This window comes from Ursus americanus, chromosome 12, assembly GCF_024610735.1.
Source record: "Ursus americanus isolate L20-20 chromosome 12, mUrsAme1.1.p, whole genome shotgun sequence".
NCBI lineage: Eukaryota > Metazoa > Chordata > Mammalia > Carnivora > Ursidae > Ursus > Ursus americanus.
This window is the reverse complement of record NC_142138.1, coordinates 8,712,054-8,726,953: the sequence shown is the minus strand read 5'-3', so window position 1 is coordinate 8,726,953 and position 14,900 is coordinate 8,712,054. Positions and strand designations below refer to the sequence as shown.

Sequence of the window (14,900 nt, the reverse complement as noted above, 5' to 3'; positions counted from 1 at the left end):
TGAAGTATAATGGGAGTATTAACAACAAAACACACCAGAAACATCTGGATAATCATCTAGCAACAGTTTGGCTAGTAGATAGACGGAGAGCTGAAACTGGGAAGAATCTGGCAGTGTTTCCTTTAACAGAAGTGTTGAGGAAAAAAATAACTAGAGCTCTTTTCTTAGGTAACTGAACTTGAATTGTGAATCAAGTATGAACTACAACACCAGAAATTAACTCCTCTCATTTCTTACATGTACTTGGACATTTCAAATTTATGAAGAGTTGCTTTCTGGCATTTATTATGGTTTCTTGCTAAGAGAAGGTATTGTAATGAGGAAGAATCTTAAATTATGCTCGTGTATAAATACATAGTGTTATAATTTTCGTGAAATACTTTTTGCTGAATAACTGAGTAAATAAAATTTATGGTAATTTAAGATGCATACAGAGCTAGATTAAAATTAACTGAAAAGATTTTGATGTCCCATCACCCCACCTCATATGTAAATAAAAACAAAGCCAAAAAATAAGAGTAAAGAAGTCCAAAAAAATTCTGATTTTTCCCCGTGATGACTACTTCAGTGCTTTTGCTGAAATATTAAAATTTAAATTCTTTAAGGCAAGCTTTTTGGTTTTTAATTCTGGCTTCGCTGGTGCTCTAAAGCATGTGTTAGTCTGCTTATTGTATAAACCACAACTGGCAGCACAGAGGTTCCAGTCTTAGCTCAGAGAGCATAAGTAATCACTATAAAGTACTTCCAATGAAAATCTAATATTTATTAAGTATTAGTTCACTGATGTATATTCAAAAGTGAGTATCTCTGCCTTTAATAATTTTACATTCTAATATGGTATATAAGAAAGATCCACAGTTAGGCATTTATTATATTGAAAGAGTGGTTTCTCTTTTAGCATAATAATGACATGTCTTTCAAACACCAAAAAAGAGACTTTATTTTAAATACTAACAGTTATAGAAATCTTTTTTCCCCAGCAGTTCATACCTATTTTAAAGTGCTTATAGAAATATAATTTATCAGATTATTTTGTGCTTGTCCTCATTGGCTCAATTACACGGTTTCTCAATGATTAACTTATGGAAATGCTTGTGTGGTATCTGTAACTTCTTTACCTACTATCAAAGTCTTCCTTTTTGTTGTATTTATAGATCCAACAGAGGTGGAAAGCCCTCAGGTACCTTTTTATCATTTCATAATTGTGACTTAGGCATTTTATTTCTGAGTTTCAGTAGGCTTTTTTATATGGGTAGTCCCACCACTTATGAAAGTCATTTTGTTAAGTAAGTGAATAAATGCCCAGTAAGCAACTCAAAAACTTAAACATAATAGCAAACATTAATATTTGTATATTGCTCTATGGTTATAACATATGATGCCCACATTATTCAATCTTCACAACAACTCTGAGTTAAATATGGTAATTATCCCCATTTTTTAGGTGAAGGAACTGAGGCTTGCAGTGATTGTGACTTAAAGCCAGTAAGTAGTGGATATAGGATTTGGACTCAGATCTTGGGGTCCCAAATCATATGCCCTTTCCATTAGTTAAGAGTCCAGATCAGACACGAGACTCCTAAAGAATTTAAGTCATTGGATGAAATATATTTTTGATTACTCAAGTGTGGATCTAATTCTGTAGTAGCATTAATCTTCTCATGAATTATATTAGAAGTGAGTAGTGTTAAAAAGCTTAATTAACTTAACCAAAGGATTAAGGTTGACACCACCATAAGTTACGTTGTTATCATGTACCCTAGTAATATGTGATGAGGGCACATTCTTCTTCCCAAATCCATAAACAGTATAATTCTGACAAAATTTTATTTATTTATTTATTTATTTATTTATTTATTTATTAAAAAGATTTTATTTATTTATTCAACAGAGATAGAGACAGCCAGCGAGAGAGGGAACACAAGCAGGGGGAGTGGGAGAGGAAGAAGCAGGCTCATAGCGGAGGAGCCTGATGTGGGGCTCGATCCCATAACGCCGGGATCACGCCCTGAGCCGAAGGCAGACGCTTAACCGCTGTGCCACCCAGGCGCCATAATTCTGACAAAATTTTAGACAAACCCAAATTGAGGGATGGTCTATAAAGTTCCTGACCACTACTCTTCAAAAGTCGAGATAAAAAAACTGTCACAGATTGGAAGAGGTTAAGGAAACATGACAACTATATATAATGTGGTATTCTGGATTGGACCCCAAAACAGAAAAAAGACATTGATGTTGAAATGTAAATAGAGTCAGGGCATGTGGGTGGTGTAGTCCCTCAAGCATCCGACTCTTGGTTTTGGCTCACATCATGATCTCAGGGTCCTAGAATTGTGCCCCGTCGGGCTCCATGCTCAACATGGAATCTGTTTGAAATTCTCTTCTCCTTCTGCACCCCCCACTCTCTCTCTGTCTCTCTAAAATAAATTTTAAAAATGCAAATAGTCTCTAGAATTTGATTAATAGTATTATACCAATGTTAATTTCTTAGTTTTGATAGCTGTACCATGGTTATTTAAGATGGTAACAATAGAGGAAGCTAGATAAAAGGTAAATAAATATAAAGTCATGTCAAATGAAAATTCAGCAAAATAACTATCACATATATTTGAAAGAAAGATGAAATAAAAGTTCTTTTTCAAACAGTAATGGTAAGATCAAAGAACATGAAGATTCTAGAAAAAGGTCTATATTTGAATTAGGCTGTTCCATGAGTTAATGTAGTAGATTAACAATGAGAATGGATTAAAATTATTTTCCTTTGCTCATGCTTATGTACAGAGAATCTCTATACATTTTTATTCTCTCAGTTTGTGACACTGAAATGAAATTGTTTCTAAGAAAATTCAGGGGAAATGAAAATGAATTATTTTTTAATTCAATATTTATTTTTCTTTCATTTCTTTCTCTGCAGTGGACCATCACCTTGGATGCTGGGTACCCAACCATGAATAGTTAGGTCATAGGGAAGAATCAGTCTCTTCAGGAAATGTACAAACTTTGCAACATGGAGGGTGAATTGCAGGGATGCAACAGGGTAAGTGGAAAGAGCACTAGTTTTGACCTAGCCTTGAATACTAGGCCTGTCATTTTGTAGCATGACTTTAGGCAAATTCTTAACCTCTCAGAGCAGTTTTTTATTCTGTAAAATCGTTGTTGTAAGAATGAGATAAGATGTGTAAAATACCTGTACATACTAGACATCCAATAAAAGTTAATAAATTCAAAAGTAGGGTTTGTTATTATATGCCCAATACTTTGCTCTATATGAACTATGGTGAATATAAAAACATACTGAATGAAATGGCTTATAATCTCAAAGAACTCCCCAGAGCATTAAATTTTGTTGTAAAGATGGTAAAAGCAGTGATTGGAAAGGAAAAGAATCCTTGTTTGCTTGTTTTATGAAAGCAGTAGCCTTGAGAAAAGCATTTAGGAGTTGGTATATAGAGTAGTAGCAACTAATATGTTTGGAGAGCTTTAAGGTTTCTGAAGAGTTTTCACAAGCATTTTATCACTCAATGTTCATAATTACTCTATAAGTTTTATAAGCCCCATTTTAGTGATAAAGAAATTGAGACTCAGAATTTTTTTGTTAAGGGGCAGAATTAGAACTGAAACCTAGTAATGCTAACTATGAAATTTCTTGTAAAAATGTTGTTTTGTAAATTATTTTATTTTCCACGCATTTTCATGTTTGTTTTCTCATCACCTGAAACAGTCATATCAGAAGATGAAGTCAAAGATACTAAGTGACCCATCTAAGTTCCCCCAGCTAATCAGTTGGAAAAGCAGTACTGGAATCCATATACCTGAATGTGTAGGGTATTCTTCCCATCTTTTCACATTACCACAGTGTTTTAATTTCCAGATGGACAGAAGGGAGGGAGAAAGGGACCAGCACTGGATTTGAATGGGTTCTGCAGTATACACACATCATGACAGAGAAAACCTTTAACTTTTCAGGGCTGCATTAATCCTGGCCATGTAACTAGAGACAATTATTCACCCACCTTGTTCTGAGAATGACATATATGAATGGGGCAACTGAATTTCCACACTTAAATTGCTGGTACTGTGTTTCATCTCATGATTCACATTTGTACTATATTTTGGAATTACTTTCTATGGGATAGCAATTAAAAAAGACACTCAATTCTTGTGACTATGGAGAGTTCTATTCCTTATCTAGCTAATTCTGGTCTAAATACAGATTATTGCATGAGAGTTGTAGGACAGACTATTTTCATTGAAGAAAACATAGGATGAACCTAGATCTTTAGAATACCCTAGGGCTCTTCTTTGACTTCAGGGAATACAAAGATCTAGGCCTTGGTCTATATGGTGATATCACTAGCATCTACTTTACAGCACAAAATCAGCAATCTTACTTCACACTTTCAGGGTTTAATGTACTTTCCAAGGCAAGTCATTGCTCTATTACAGTCCAGAAGATGATAATTTCCCAAGTCAAAGTTAAACATTTCCCACTGTCACTTTTCCTCCAGTGAGGATGACAATTACAAATTGTCACACTTCATTACATAGTCTTCGACTATTCTTGTCTCAAAGCCGTTCAATTTCTGACCATAAATTGAAACTTTTAGTAACTGGTATTATAAAGGAGAAATATAATTTCTTCACTTATGGAAGTATTTTAAATTAACTATATTCAAAGCTGGACTCAAGTTTTCCCCTTTTGTAGGATGTTGCCTTAGGTCTAAAAAATAAATGTTATGCTGTAGGAATAGAAAAGTTTTAAAATGCTCGTCATCTTTTTCTTGGTACCGATAGTCTCACTTTTCTTAGCTTCCATGTTCCCCCACGTCGATCTTGGGAGTCTGTTTACCTATGTGTTATCGAGAGTTTGAGGGTGCATGAGTCAGGGGGCTTGGTATTGAGTGTGACAGTGTGTAAACAGGTTTTGGTAGTGAGGTTGAGCCTAAAAGACCGTATATGAAGTTGTATTTTGGTGAGACGTTGTTAGATAAAATGTACATTTATGAAATGCTGTTTGTAAAAGGGGTTGTGTTGAATTGGTTTGTGGGGCTTGAAGTGTATTTATGTGACTACGTAACCTCCTAAGGCTTAGAAGCTGATTCACGCCCCAGCCCGGAGGAGGCAGTACCCTGAGGCCTTTGCTTAATTCCAAACCGGAATAACCTGTTGCGGGACTACTAGCTCCCGCAGTTGCAAGTTGGGGACCCCGCCAGCGGCACGCGGGTCCCCGCCCGGTAGTCGCGAGCCCAGCGCTTGACAGGAAGGCAGTCACGTGGCAGCCGCAAAGCGGCGCTTTGCGACCTCGATGACAGGCAAAATGTGCGACAGCCTTGGCGCCGGCCAACCAGGGGCGGAGGCGGCGGCCAGGGAGGAAGCGGAGGAGGCGGAGGCGGCCGTGGGGTTCGCCCGCCTGCTTGTTCGCTTGGTTTCCCCGCCCCCGCCGGTCTAGCCGCTGCTGAAGGGAGCCGGTTGCGCGCTGTCGTAACCTGCCCTCATCCTGGCCAGCAACAGGAAGACCGGATCCCCATCCAGACCAACCTCCCTATCAGGGCGGCTGCGGCGCGGGCTCCGCGGGGCGCAGGCGGGCGGCCCGGGCGCCTGAAGGTTACCGAGTGCATGAGCGCCTAGCCTCCCGCGCTGCCCCGCCCGCCGGCCCGCCGGTCCGCCCGCCGGCTAGCCCGCCAGCCCCTCGGCGCCCGGCGGCGGCGGCGGCGGCGGCGACGGCCGCAGGAGGCGCCGTTTCTCTCCCAGGTGCGCGCTTCGCTCCCGGAGCCGCGGAACTCGGCGGCCGCCATGGCGTCCAACATGGACCGGGAGATGATCCTGGCGGATTTTCAGGTGAAGTCTATGGCCCCGTTCCTCTTCCACTTCCAGCCTCGTGGGTTCCCGGTGCCTGAAGGGTTGCCTCTTCTCAGGGTTTGTTAGAGCATTGCGGTGGTGTGTGGTTTGGGCTTTTATACGGTACGTGGCGCGCGGGTACGCGCGCGCGCGCGGGTGCGTGTGTGTGTTGAGCCATTCGGGAACGTGCAATTCATAAACTGGGTTGGGTGTGTAGAATTTGTTATGTACGGATTTGCAGGGTGAGGGGGTGTTATGATACTTGGTTTAGTGTATGTGTGTGGACTGTGTAGTGTTTCCAGTATTATGTGGAGAATGGATAGAATTTGGGGGTATTAAGTGGGGCTTAAAGTATGGTTTTTTTGGGTCAGGAGTTTTGGGTTGTTCCTTGAGAGTGTGCTGTATGGAGCGTGGGGGTGGAGAGTCTGGTGTTGTGGGTGTGGTGTATTGTATTAAGGGGTGAGTAAAAAAGAACGAGGAGGAGGAGGTGGTGAAGGTAGTGGTGAGGGTATGGTCTTTTTCAAGGAGAAATAAACATCGAGACTTTGCCTTATTGGAATCTTTGGAGGGTATGAAGATGAGGAGGCGGCAAATAGACTGTATATACCAAAGTATCCTCGGTGAATTCATAAGCTTAATAAATTACATATTTGCGGATTCCCTTCCCCTACAGATTTGAATTGCTTGGTGTGTGTCCTAACTCCAGGAATAATTTAACGGATAAGGAAAGGTTATTCCTTTACTTAGCCCAGCTGTAGTTAAACTAATATATGAGTATCTTAAGAAGGGCCTTTGAAAGTAGAGTTGTATCCCATCATGAAAGACTTGGCGTTAGGACTAATACCCTGTGCACACCATCTTTGCTTTTTGATATTTGATGAAGAAGATATTGTAGTGAGATATTTTTAACCATTGATTTTGGCATTAACTTAGAAGCTACTGTTATGTATAGGCAGTCTTTTCTCTCTGTAAACACTGTCCTCATTGCACATGGTCTAGCACTAGCATAGTAGGTGACAGTTTTTCTTACTGAGATTTTGTTTGGCTTCTCTTCTCCCTCTTTCTTTGATTTTCCTTATTTTATAACTTAATATTGTGATGGTCATTTCCAGAGTTTGCTCCTCATCTTACCCAGTAGGGGTATCTGATTATTGGGAATATGGATATATCTGCATTTGATTATACCATAACTTCCAAACTCAGAAAGAAGTGTTCTGGAAATAAAAGTTGACTGAAGATTTTGGTGTTTTGTAGGATTAAGATTGGCCTGAGATTTTTGTTTTTTTGTTTTTTGTTTTTTTTGCCTAAGTCTTTTATTCTTTTTCTCATTCTCCAGTCTTTTATCTAATGTGGGATGTGGTCATATGAAAAAGGACTCTGTTTCTAGGACTATTTTATCCTGTTTTAAAAATTGCTTTATGGAAATCGTTTTAGACAACAATAATCATAGTTTACCTCACTAAAAGCTTTAAGGTAATTGTAACTTTGTTTTGATTTCACCAAATTTTTTACTTTCTCTGACAACTTGTAACTGCTTGTTTTCTTATTTGTGACAATTATTATGTTTACTGTGAACTTTATATTGGCCAAGAACAAGAAATTTAGGATTCTTGTACTCAAAGACAAAGTAAGATTTTCTGACAAGCATTTGGGATTTTATTTTGATCACATTCATACATTCTGCTGTTTTTCTCTTCAAACCAATGGCACTGATGTGAACAGTTGTTTACAGAATGGGAAAAAGGTATGGCATTCTCAATGTTTGCCAGATGATGAAAGTTTATTTCATATTGTCAAGTAGGTAAGAATATTATTGGTAGAATAAAAAGTACACATAAATAAAATATTTATGAATAAAAAGAATACACGTACAGAATAATGCCCATACAGAATAATACACATATAGAATAAAAAGTATACACATATTAAGTATATTAGCCTTTTGTGTTTTTAGGAACCTTGTATTCCTCTCACAAATGATTCCAAATCAGTTTGCTCTTGTGTACTTACTTTTAAAATCAATTATTCTCCCTATTTTTTAATATTGTGTAAACTTTTTATAGGATTAACTTTTAAAAATTAGCATTTACCCAGTTATCTGAAACTAGGTAATTTTAAACATTGCAGTTAAAGTCTTGTAACGGAGATACTTGGATGATGCTGGTTTCGCTTGTAACTCTGCAAATCAGTTTCTCCCCAAAAGTGAACACATGACTGTGAAATTAAAAATAATTTTGAGAGCTCAGTGCTGCTTTTATAGAAGAGGACATGATTTTTTTTTAAAGTTTTTATTTAAATTCCAGTCAGTTAACATACAGTGTCATATTAGTTTCAGGTGTACAATAGAGTGATTCAACACTTCCATGCCATGTCCAGTACTCATCACAATTGCACTCCTTAATCTCCATTACCCATTTAACGCCCCCCCCCCCCCCCAGTTACCAGTCCTTTCTCTGTAGTTCAGTGTCCACTTCTTGGTTTGCCCCCTCTCGCTCCTTTTTTTGAGAAAGGGACATGATTTTTAAATGTGATCAGATTTTAAAAGTAAATAAGTTTCAGATTTTGATTATTGCTGGGTAATAGGTACTTATAAATATAGTGCCTAAATGTGGAAAAACGTTTTTTTTTTTTTTTAAGATTTATTTATTTATTTGAGGGAGAACGTGGGTGTGTGCTCTTGCGTGCTTATGTGGAGAGAGGGGAGGGGCCGAGGGAGAGGGAGAGAAGCTGACTCCCTGCTGAGCCCGCAGTGGAGCTGGAGCTCGGGCTTTGATCTCACCACCCTGATATCATGACCTGAGCTGAAATCGAGTCCCACGCTCAACCCACTGAGCCACCCAGGCACCCTGGAAAAATTTTGAGAAAGATTTTTGTATATTAAGTATTTCAACTCAATGGAGAAAGGACTTCTGTTAAAACTGATCAGTAAAGGAATAGTTACAATTGTAATTTTAATAATAAATTACTTGGTTTCTTATACCGGATAAGTAGTGGATGGAAGATTGCACCTCAGACTTAGGGAGACAGGTTTGGGATTTGGTAGATCAGTGAACTCATTACAAAGCAAATGTATTGCAAATTGTCCCCAAAAAGCTCTCCCCCCTCCCCCCCATAAGAATAGCTTTCAATTAAAAACCTTTTTAAAAAGATTTTATTGATTTATTTGAGGGGGAGTGGGTGAGAAAGAGAGCGGGAGCTGAGGGAGGAGCAGAGAGACAGGAAGAAGCAGACTCCCCTGCTGAGCAGAGTCTGAGTTGAGGCTGGATCCCAGGATCCCAGGATCAGGACCTGAGCTGAAGGCAGACACTTAAACTGACTAAGCCACCCAGGCACCCCTCAATTAAAATTTTTTAAAAATTGTGGTGAAATACACATAACATAGAATTTGCCATCTTCACTTTATTTGCCATTTTTAAGTGTCTAGTTCAGTGGCATCAAGTACATTCACATTGTGGTGCAACTATCACCTCCGTCTATCTCCAGAACTCTTTTTATCTTGCAAAAGTGAAACTTTAACCTTTAAACAATAACTTCCCATTTTTCTCTGTTCTCCAGCTCCTGCCAACCACCATTCTATTTTCTGTCTATGAATGTGAATATTCTAGGTACCTTATATAAGGGTAATCACGCAGTACTTATCCTTTTGTGACTGGCTTATTTTACTTAGCATGATGTGTCCAGCGTTCATCCGTGTTGTAGTATGTCAGAATTCCCTTCCTTTTTGAAAGGCTGAATACTGTCTGCGGCCATACCACCCTGAACGTGCCGGATCTTAGCCGATCTTTGAAAAGGCTGAATACTATTCCACTATTTAAACAGTATGTATATACAGTAGTCCCCCATTATCTGTGGTTTTGCTTTCCATGGTTTCAGTTACCCTTGGTCAACTGTGGTCCAAAGGTAGGTATCTTCCTGATGTATAATCAGAAGGTCAGCAGTAGCCTAATGCTACATCACAATGCCTAGGTCATTCACCTCACTTCATCTCAACAAGTAGGCGTTTTATCATCTCACATCACCAAAGAAGGGTGAGTACAGCACAGTAAGATTTTGAGAGCGAGACCACATTCATATAACTTTTATTGCAATATTCAGTATTGTTAAAATTATTCTATTTTATTATAGTTATTGTTAATCTCTTACTGTGCTGGATTTACAAATTAAACTTTATCATAGGTAGGTCTTTATAGGAAAAAACATACATAGGGTTAGGTACTATCCTTGGTTTCACTCATCTGTTGGGGGTCTTAGGACATAACTTGCAGATATTAGGGGACTGCTGAACCACATTTTGTTTACCCATTCATCTGTCAATGGACACTTTCTTCCATGTTTTGAGTATTGTGAATCATTAATGCTGTTATGAACATGGGTCTACAATTATTTGTTTGAATCTCTGCTTTTAATTCTTTTAGGTATATATCTAGAGGTTGAATTACTGGATCATATGGTATTTCTGTTTTCAATTTTTTTGAGAAACTGCTAGCCGTACTGTTATCCATAGTGGCTCACCACCAAAAATTTGAATGGAGGCAATGACAACATCATGTTTAACCAGTTATTTGTAAATTTAACTCTGAGCAATGAGTTTATAGTTTGGAATAGTCTAACAAAATCAGTTTTAGGGGCGCCTGGGTGGCTCAGTTGGTTAAGTGACTGCCTTTGGCTCTAGTCATGATCCCGGCATCCTGGGAATGAGCCCTGCATCAGGCTCCCTTCTCTGCAGGGGAGCCTGCTTCTCCCTCTCCCTCTGCCTTCCGCTCCCCCCTGCTTGTGCTTGCTCGTGCGCGCGCGCTCTCTCTCTTTTTCTCTCTGTCAAATAAATAAAATCTTAAAAAAAAAAAATCAGTTTTAAATGTAAATAGTGTTAGCATAGTATGTTACTGGTAAAGGAATGAATAGAGTAGTACACCTACAGTTCTGGCTGGCCAGAGCCAGGAGGGGGTGTAAAGGAATTTCCTGGGTTTGAAAAACAGGGAGGCATTGATGAATCAGGACTGTTTTTCCCCCCCTTCCTTAATGTCTTTTTATAACAAAGAGATGCATTCAGGTGAAAGTTCCAAATCTTGTTCTATTTGTAATTGTAGAATTCTTTGCCTTTTTTCTTTTCAAGGTTGAGGTGGGGAGCAAAAATCATTTGATCAGACAAACTTTTGACATATATTTGGTTTGCTTAAGATGTGAAAACAGCTATCCAAATGGAGTTGCAGTTTTATCAAATAATTTCAATAATATTAGTTATTTTGGACCCATATGAACAAAAAAATGAGTATTCCTGTTTCCCCCTTAACCTTTCAGTTACTGTAATGCTAATTTCTTTTCCTCTAAGGTATATTTTTTATAATATAATTTTTCTTTGGGAACAATAAGGGTATTTACTATACCTGTTTAGGTTAGTCTCACATATTGGTCTCATATATTTTACTATTTGTATTTCTGTTACTGTATAATATAGAGATATAGATCATAGCTTTACTAAGTCAAGGAAAAAAAAGGAACAATTTTTACTAACAGCGTTTTCTTTTTTAAGCAACAAAACCTTATCTGCCTTGCTAAAAAAATATTTTTTCTGAACCTAGTTCTAGCGGTCACAGAGTGAGTCTATTTCTTCTCTAATTTGGCTTTGATTTTGATGTTACTTTCAGTTATGTTTCCTGGATGACACAGTTGTGCCTTTGTTTTCCTCTCCTGGTCTTTCAAGCTAGTAATACTTTTGCTGCCTAAATTGCTTTATGCATTTTCATATTAGAACTGTGATTATGGGACTTCTTTTTCTTTTGCCTGTCAGCTTCTGTTGGGAGCATGGACTCTTCCATGACACTACCAGTTAAGTCCCTTGAAATTAGTTTCTGTCCCTTCATAACATTTCTTCCTTCTAAATGAAGCTGTGAATCTTCTTTGTTTTTTGGTTTGACAGACTGTGCAAGTAGAAAGGGTATTGGTCCTCACGGATAGGTATACCTTTGTGATGTTGTGGTTTAGGGACCAAACTAAGTATCCATGGAACATCATATTTATTTCCTTAGGCAAGAGATTGAGTACTATGGCTGAAAATAGTCTTGTTATTGTCCTTTCTTTCCTTTCTCCACTATCCTCTTTATTCATTAGAGGGACAAGGCGTTTTGTGTTTGTGTTTGGATTGTTGGTCATTGGGATAATAAGGTTTGGCATGTAGAATAAAGGTTAGTAGTTAGTGGTTAAGAGCATGGACTCTGAGGTCAGATTGCTTGGATTTAAATCATAGTACTGCCACTTGCACATCTTGTGATCTTTGACTACTCATGCCTCAGTTTCCTCATATGAAAAATGACTTCATGTAAAGTGATTAGAACAGGTGTCTGGCATAGAAAGAGTTCAATAACTTTTAGTTATTTTCATTTTTTATAATTTTAAGGTATATACGTGTTCTCTGCAAGGGACTTCAGAGATCATCTATTTCTAGCTTCTCATTTTTCCTTTTGTGGAAATTGAGGCCAGAAAAAGGAAGTGACTTGTCGAAGTTCATGGGTTGGTTTGAAACAGATTTTATACAGGTATACATAAGAGGTGTTTATTTTCTAGCTTAATGTGTCAGATGGTTTGGATTTGTAGAGGAAAACAAGACCCACCATTAATAATTTCTCCAAATGAAAAGATTTACATACAAAATGAATTAACAGTACCTAGCATACAGCAAACATGCCAGAAGGGAAGGAGGGACGGAGGGAGAGCCTGGCACTTGGATTGTAACTAGACTAGCATTCATTCCAGTCTACTGCCATGCTTCTAAGTTTACAGGTGGTCAGAAGCCATGGAATGAAAGATCTTTAGATTTGTTGAGCATGGTTGGGTTGATACCTGTTGTTTGCCAGACTGGGTTTATGGACTCTGTAGATGAGGGGTCAGGAAACTATACCCGATAAGCTGTCTACCTGTTTTTATACATAAAGATTTATTGGAATACAGTGATAGCTATTCATTTACATATTGTCTGTGATTGCTTTCTTGCTGCAGTGACAGAATTGAGTAGTTGAGACAGAGACTTTATGGTGCACAGGCTTAAAATATTTACTGTTTGGGCTTTTAAGCTAAAATTATTTCAAAATCCCCTCCCCCCACCATGACAAATACTTCTCTTTGCAGGTTTTAGTAACTGCAAAGTGCTAGAACATTTGAATGCTTCACAAGGAACAATATATGGTTATACACCTCTATAGGAGGCAGTTAGAACTTTGCACTTAGGCAGACTAGAGCTCTAGTTTTTTGCTTTGTTTTTTTGTTTGTTTTGTTTCGGTTCTGGTTCTCTGAGCAAGTCATTTATCCTTTCTGGCTTTGAGTTATTCGGTCTATAAAATAGAGATTTGTCTAGAGTTATATGTACCTGAAAACAGGACTGGACTAGATCAAGTATTCATATACAGTCTGGACAATCACTTGGCCGCAGGAGGGTTTGAGGACATTCAGTTATACTTTATAATTTAGGTAATTCATCTGGATTAGGGATCAGCAAACTACATACTGAGGGCCAAACTACCACTTTTTTTGTCAGTTAAGTCTTATTGGAAGACAGTCTTGCATGTTTGTTTACATATTGTCTCTTGCCACTTTTGCCCTCAATAGCAAAAGTTGAGTAGTTGATTACACGCCTGCAAAGCCTAAAATATTTACCCTGCCCCTTACAGGAAAGCTTGCTGATCCTTGATCTAGATTGGTGGTGTTCAACTGTGGGTGATTTCTGTTCCCCAGGGGACATTAGGCAATGTTTAGAGACATTTTTGGCTGTTACAGCTGGGGGGGTGCTGCTGGTATTTAGTGGGTAGCTGCCAGGAATGCTGCTAAACATTCTACACAAGACATCCCTTCACAATGAAGACTTATCCACTCTAAAATGTCCATAGTGCTGAAAAACCCTGATCTAAATTACTGGTTCTCAAACTTGAATTTGTATAAGAATAACCTGGAAGGCTTGCTAAACCATAGGTTGCTGGGCCCCACCCCAGGTTTCTGATTGAGTAGATTCTAAGTGGGGCCTGAAAATATGCATTTGTATCAGATTCCCAGGTTGTGCTGATGCTGATCCAAGATCTATACTTGGGAACAACTGATCTAGATAGATGACTTTAAAAGTTGCATCTATTCCTGTGATTTTTTTGATTTTGTGGTCTTAAGTATTGTTCCATTTTTATGCCTTAGGAAAATTGAGTATTTTATTATATGCCCTATGCTCAGTGCGGGGCTTGAACTCATGACCCTGAGATTAAGCGTTGGATGTTTCACCACCTGAGCCAGCCAGGCGCCCCAGGCTCTGTATCTTTATACCCTTATTTTTTGTGGCCCTTTAGAAAACTTTTTTTTTTTTTTTTTTTAGAAAACTTTTATTTATCTTTCAAAACCTACCAGCTGCCTTTTGCTGATGACATCAGTACCATGTGCCCAGTTTTAAGGTTAATAATTTTGTCTTACGGATCTTTTGTATGTTTCTCTTCTTTTGAGTCTTTAAAAAAATTTTAAAAATATTTATTTTTAGAGAGAGGGTGCGTGAGCTGGAGGGGCAGAGGGAGAGAGAATCTAAAGCAGGCTCTGTGTTGAGCACAGAGCACCATGCAAGCTCGATCCCAGGACCCTGAGATAATGACCTGAGCCAAAACCTAGAGTCAGACACTTAACTGATTATACCACCCAGGTGCCCCTCTTCTTTAGAGTCATATGCCAGATTATCAGTAATCACTTTACATGTTTACTCAGAGTGAACATTAGGAAAAAGAAATAACTGCCTGGGTCTTAACCATCTTTTCCTACAATATCTGTAAGAGGTTCTCAGTGAATATTTTTTGAAGGAATATTATGACTATTAGCTGTTATGGTACGAATAGAGTAGAATTGTAAGTTTGCATGTATAGTTGACCCTTGAACAATGCAGGGGTTAGGGGCACCAATCTGCACATTTGAAAATCCACACATAATTTTGACTCCCCCCCAAATTTAACCTGTAACAGCCTGTTGTTGACTGGAAGCCTTACTAATAACATAAACAGTCAATTAACACATATTTTATATGTTATATGTTTTATATTGTATTTTTA

General features: G+C 38.4%; 1 protein-coding gene across 3 annotated transcripts in view; it reads left to right on the top strand.

Annotated features, from left to right (window-relative positions):
• The first annotated feature begins 2,921 nt into the window (after positions 1 to 2,921).
• FAF1 (Fas associated factor 1) overlaps positions 2,922 to 14,900 on the top strand; it is a 483,547-nt gene continuing 471,568 nt past the window's right edge. Inside the window, exon 1 of one of the 3 annotated variants that reach the window (XM_087865864.1) lies at positions 2,922 to 3,037. In XM_087865864.1, the coding sequence (XP_087721990.1) occupies positions 2,990 to 3,037 (48 nt within the window). In that variant the 5' untranslated portion in view covers positions 2,922 to 2,989. Of the gene's footprint in view, positions 3,038 to 5,345; positions 5,839 to 14,900 lie in introns of those variants that run through there. The other 2 variants (XM_087865865.1, XM_045799577.2) reach the window with 2 other exon arrangements.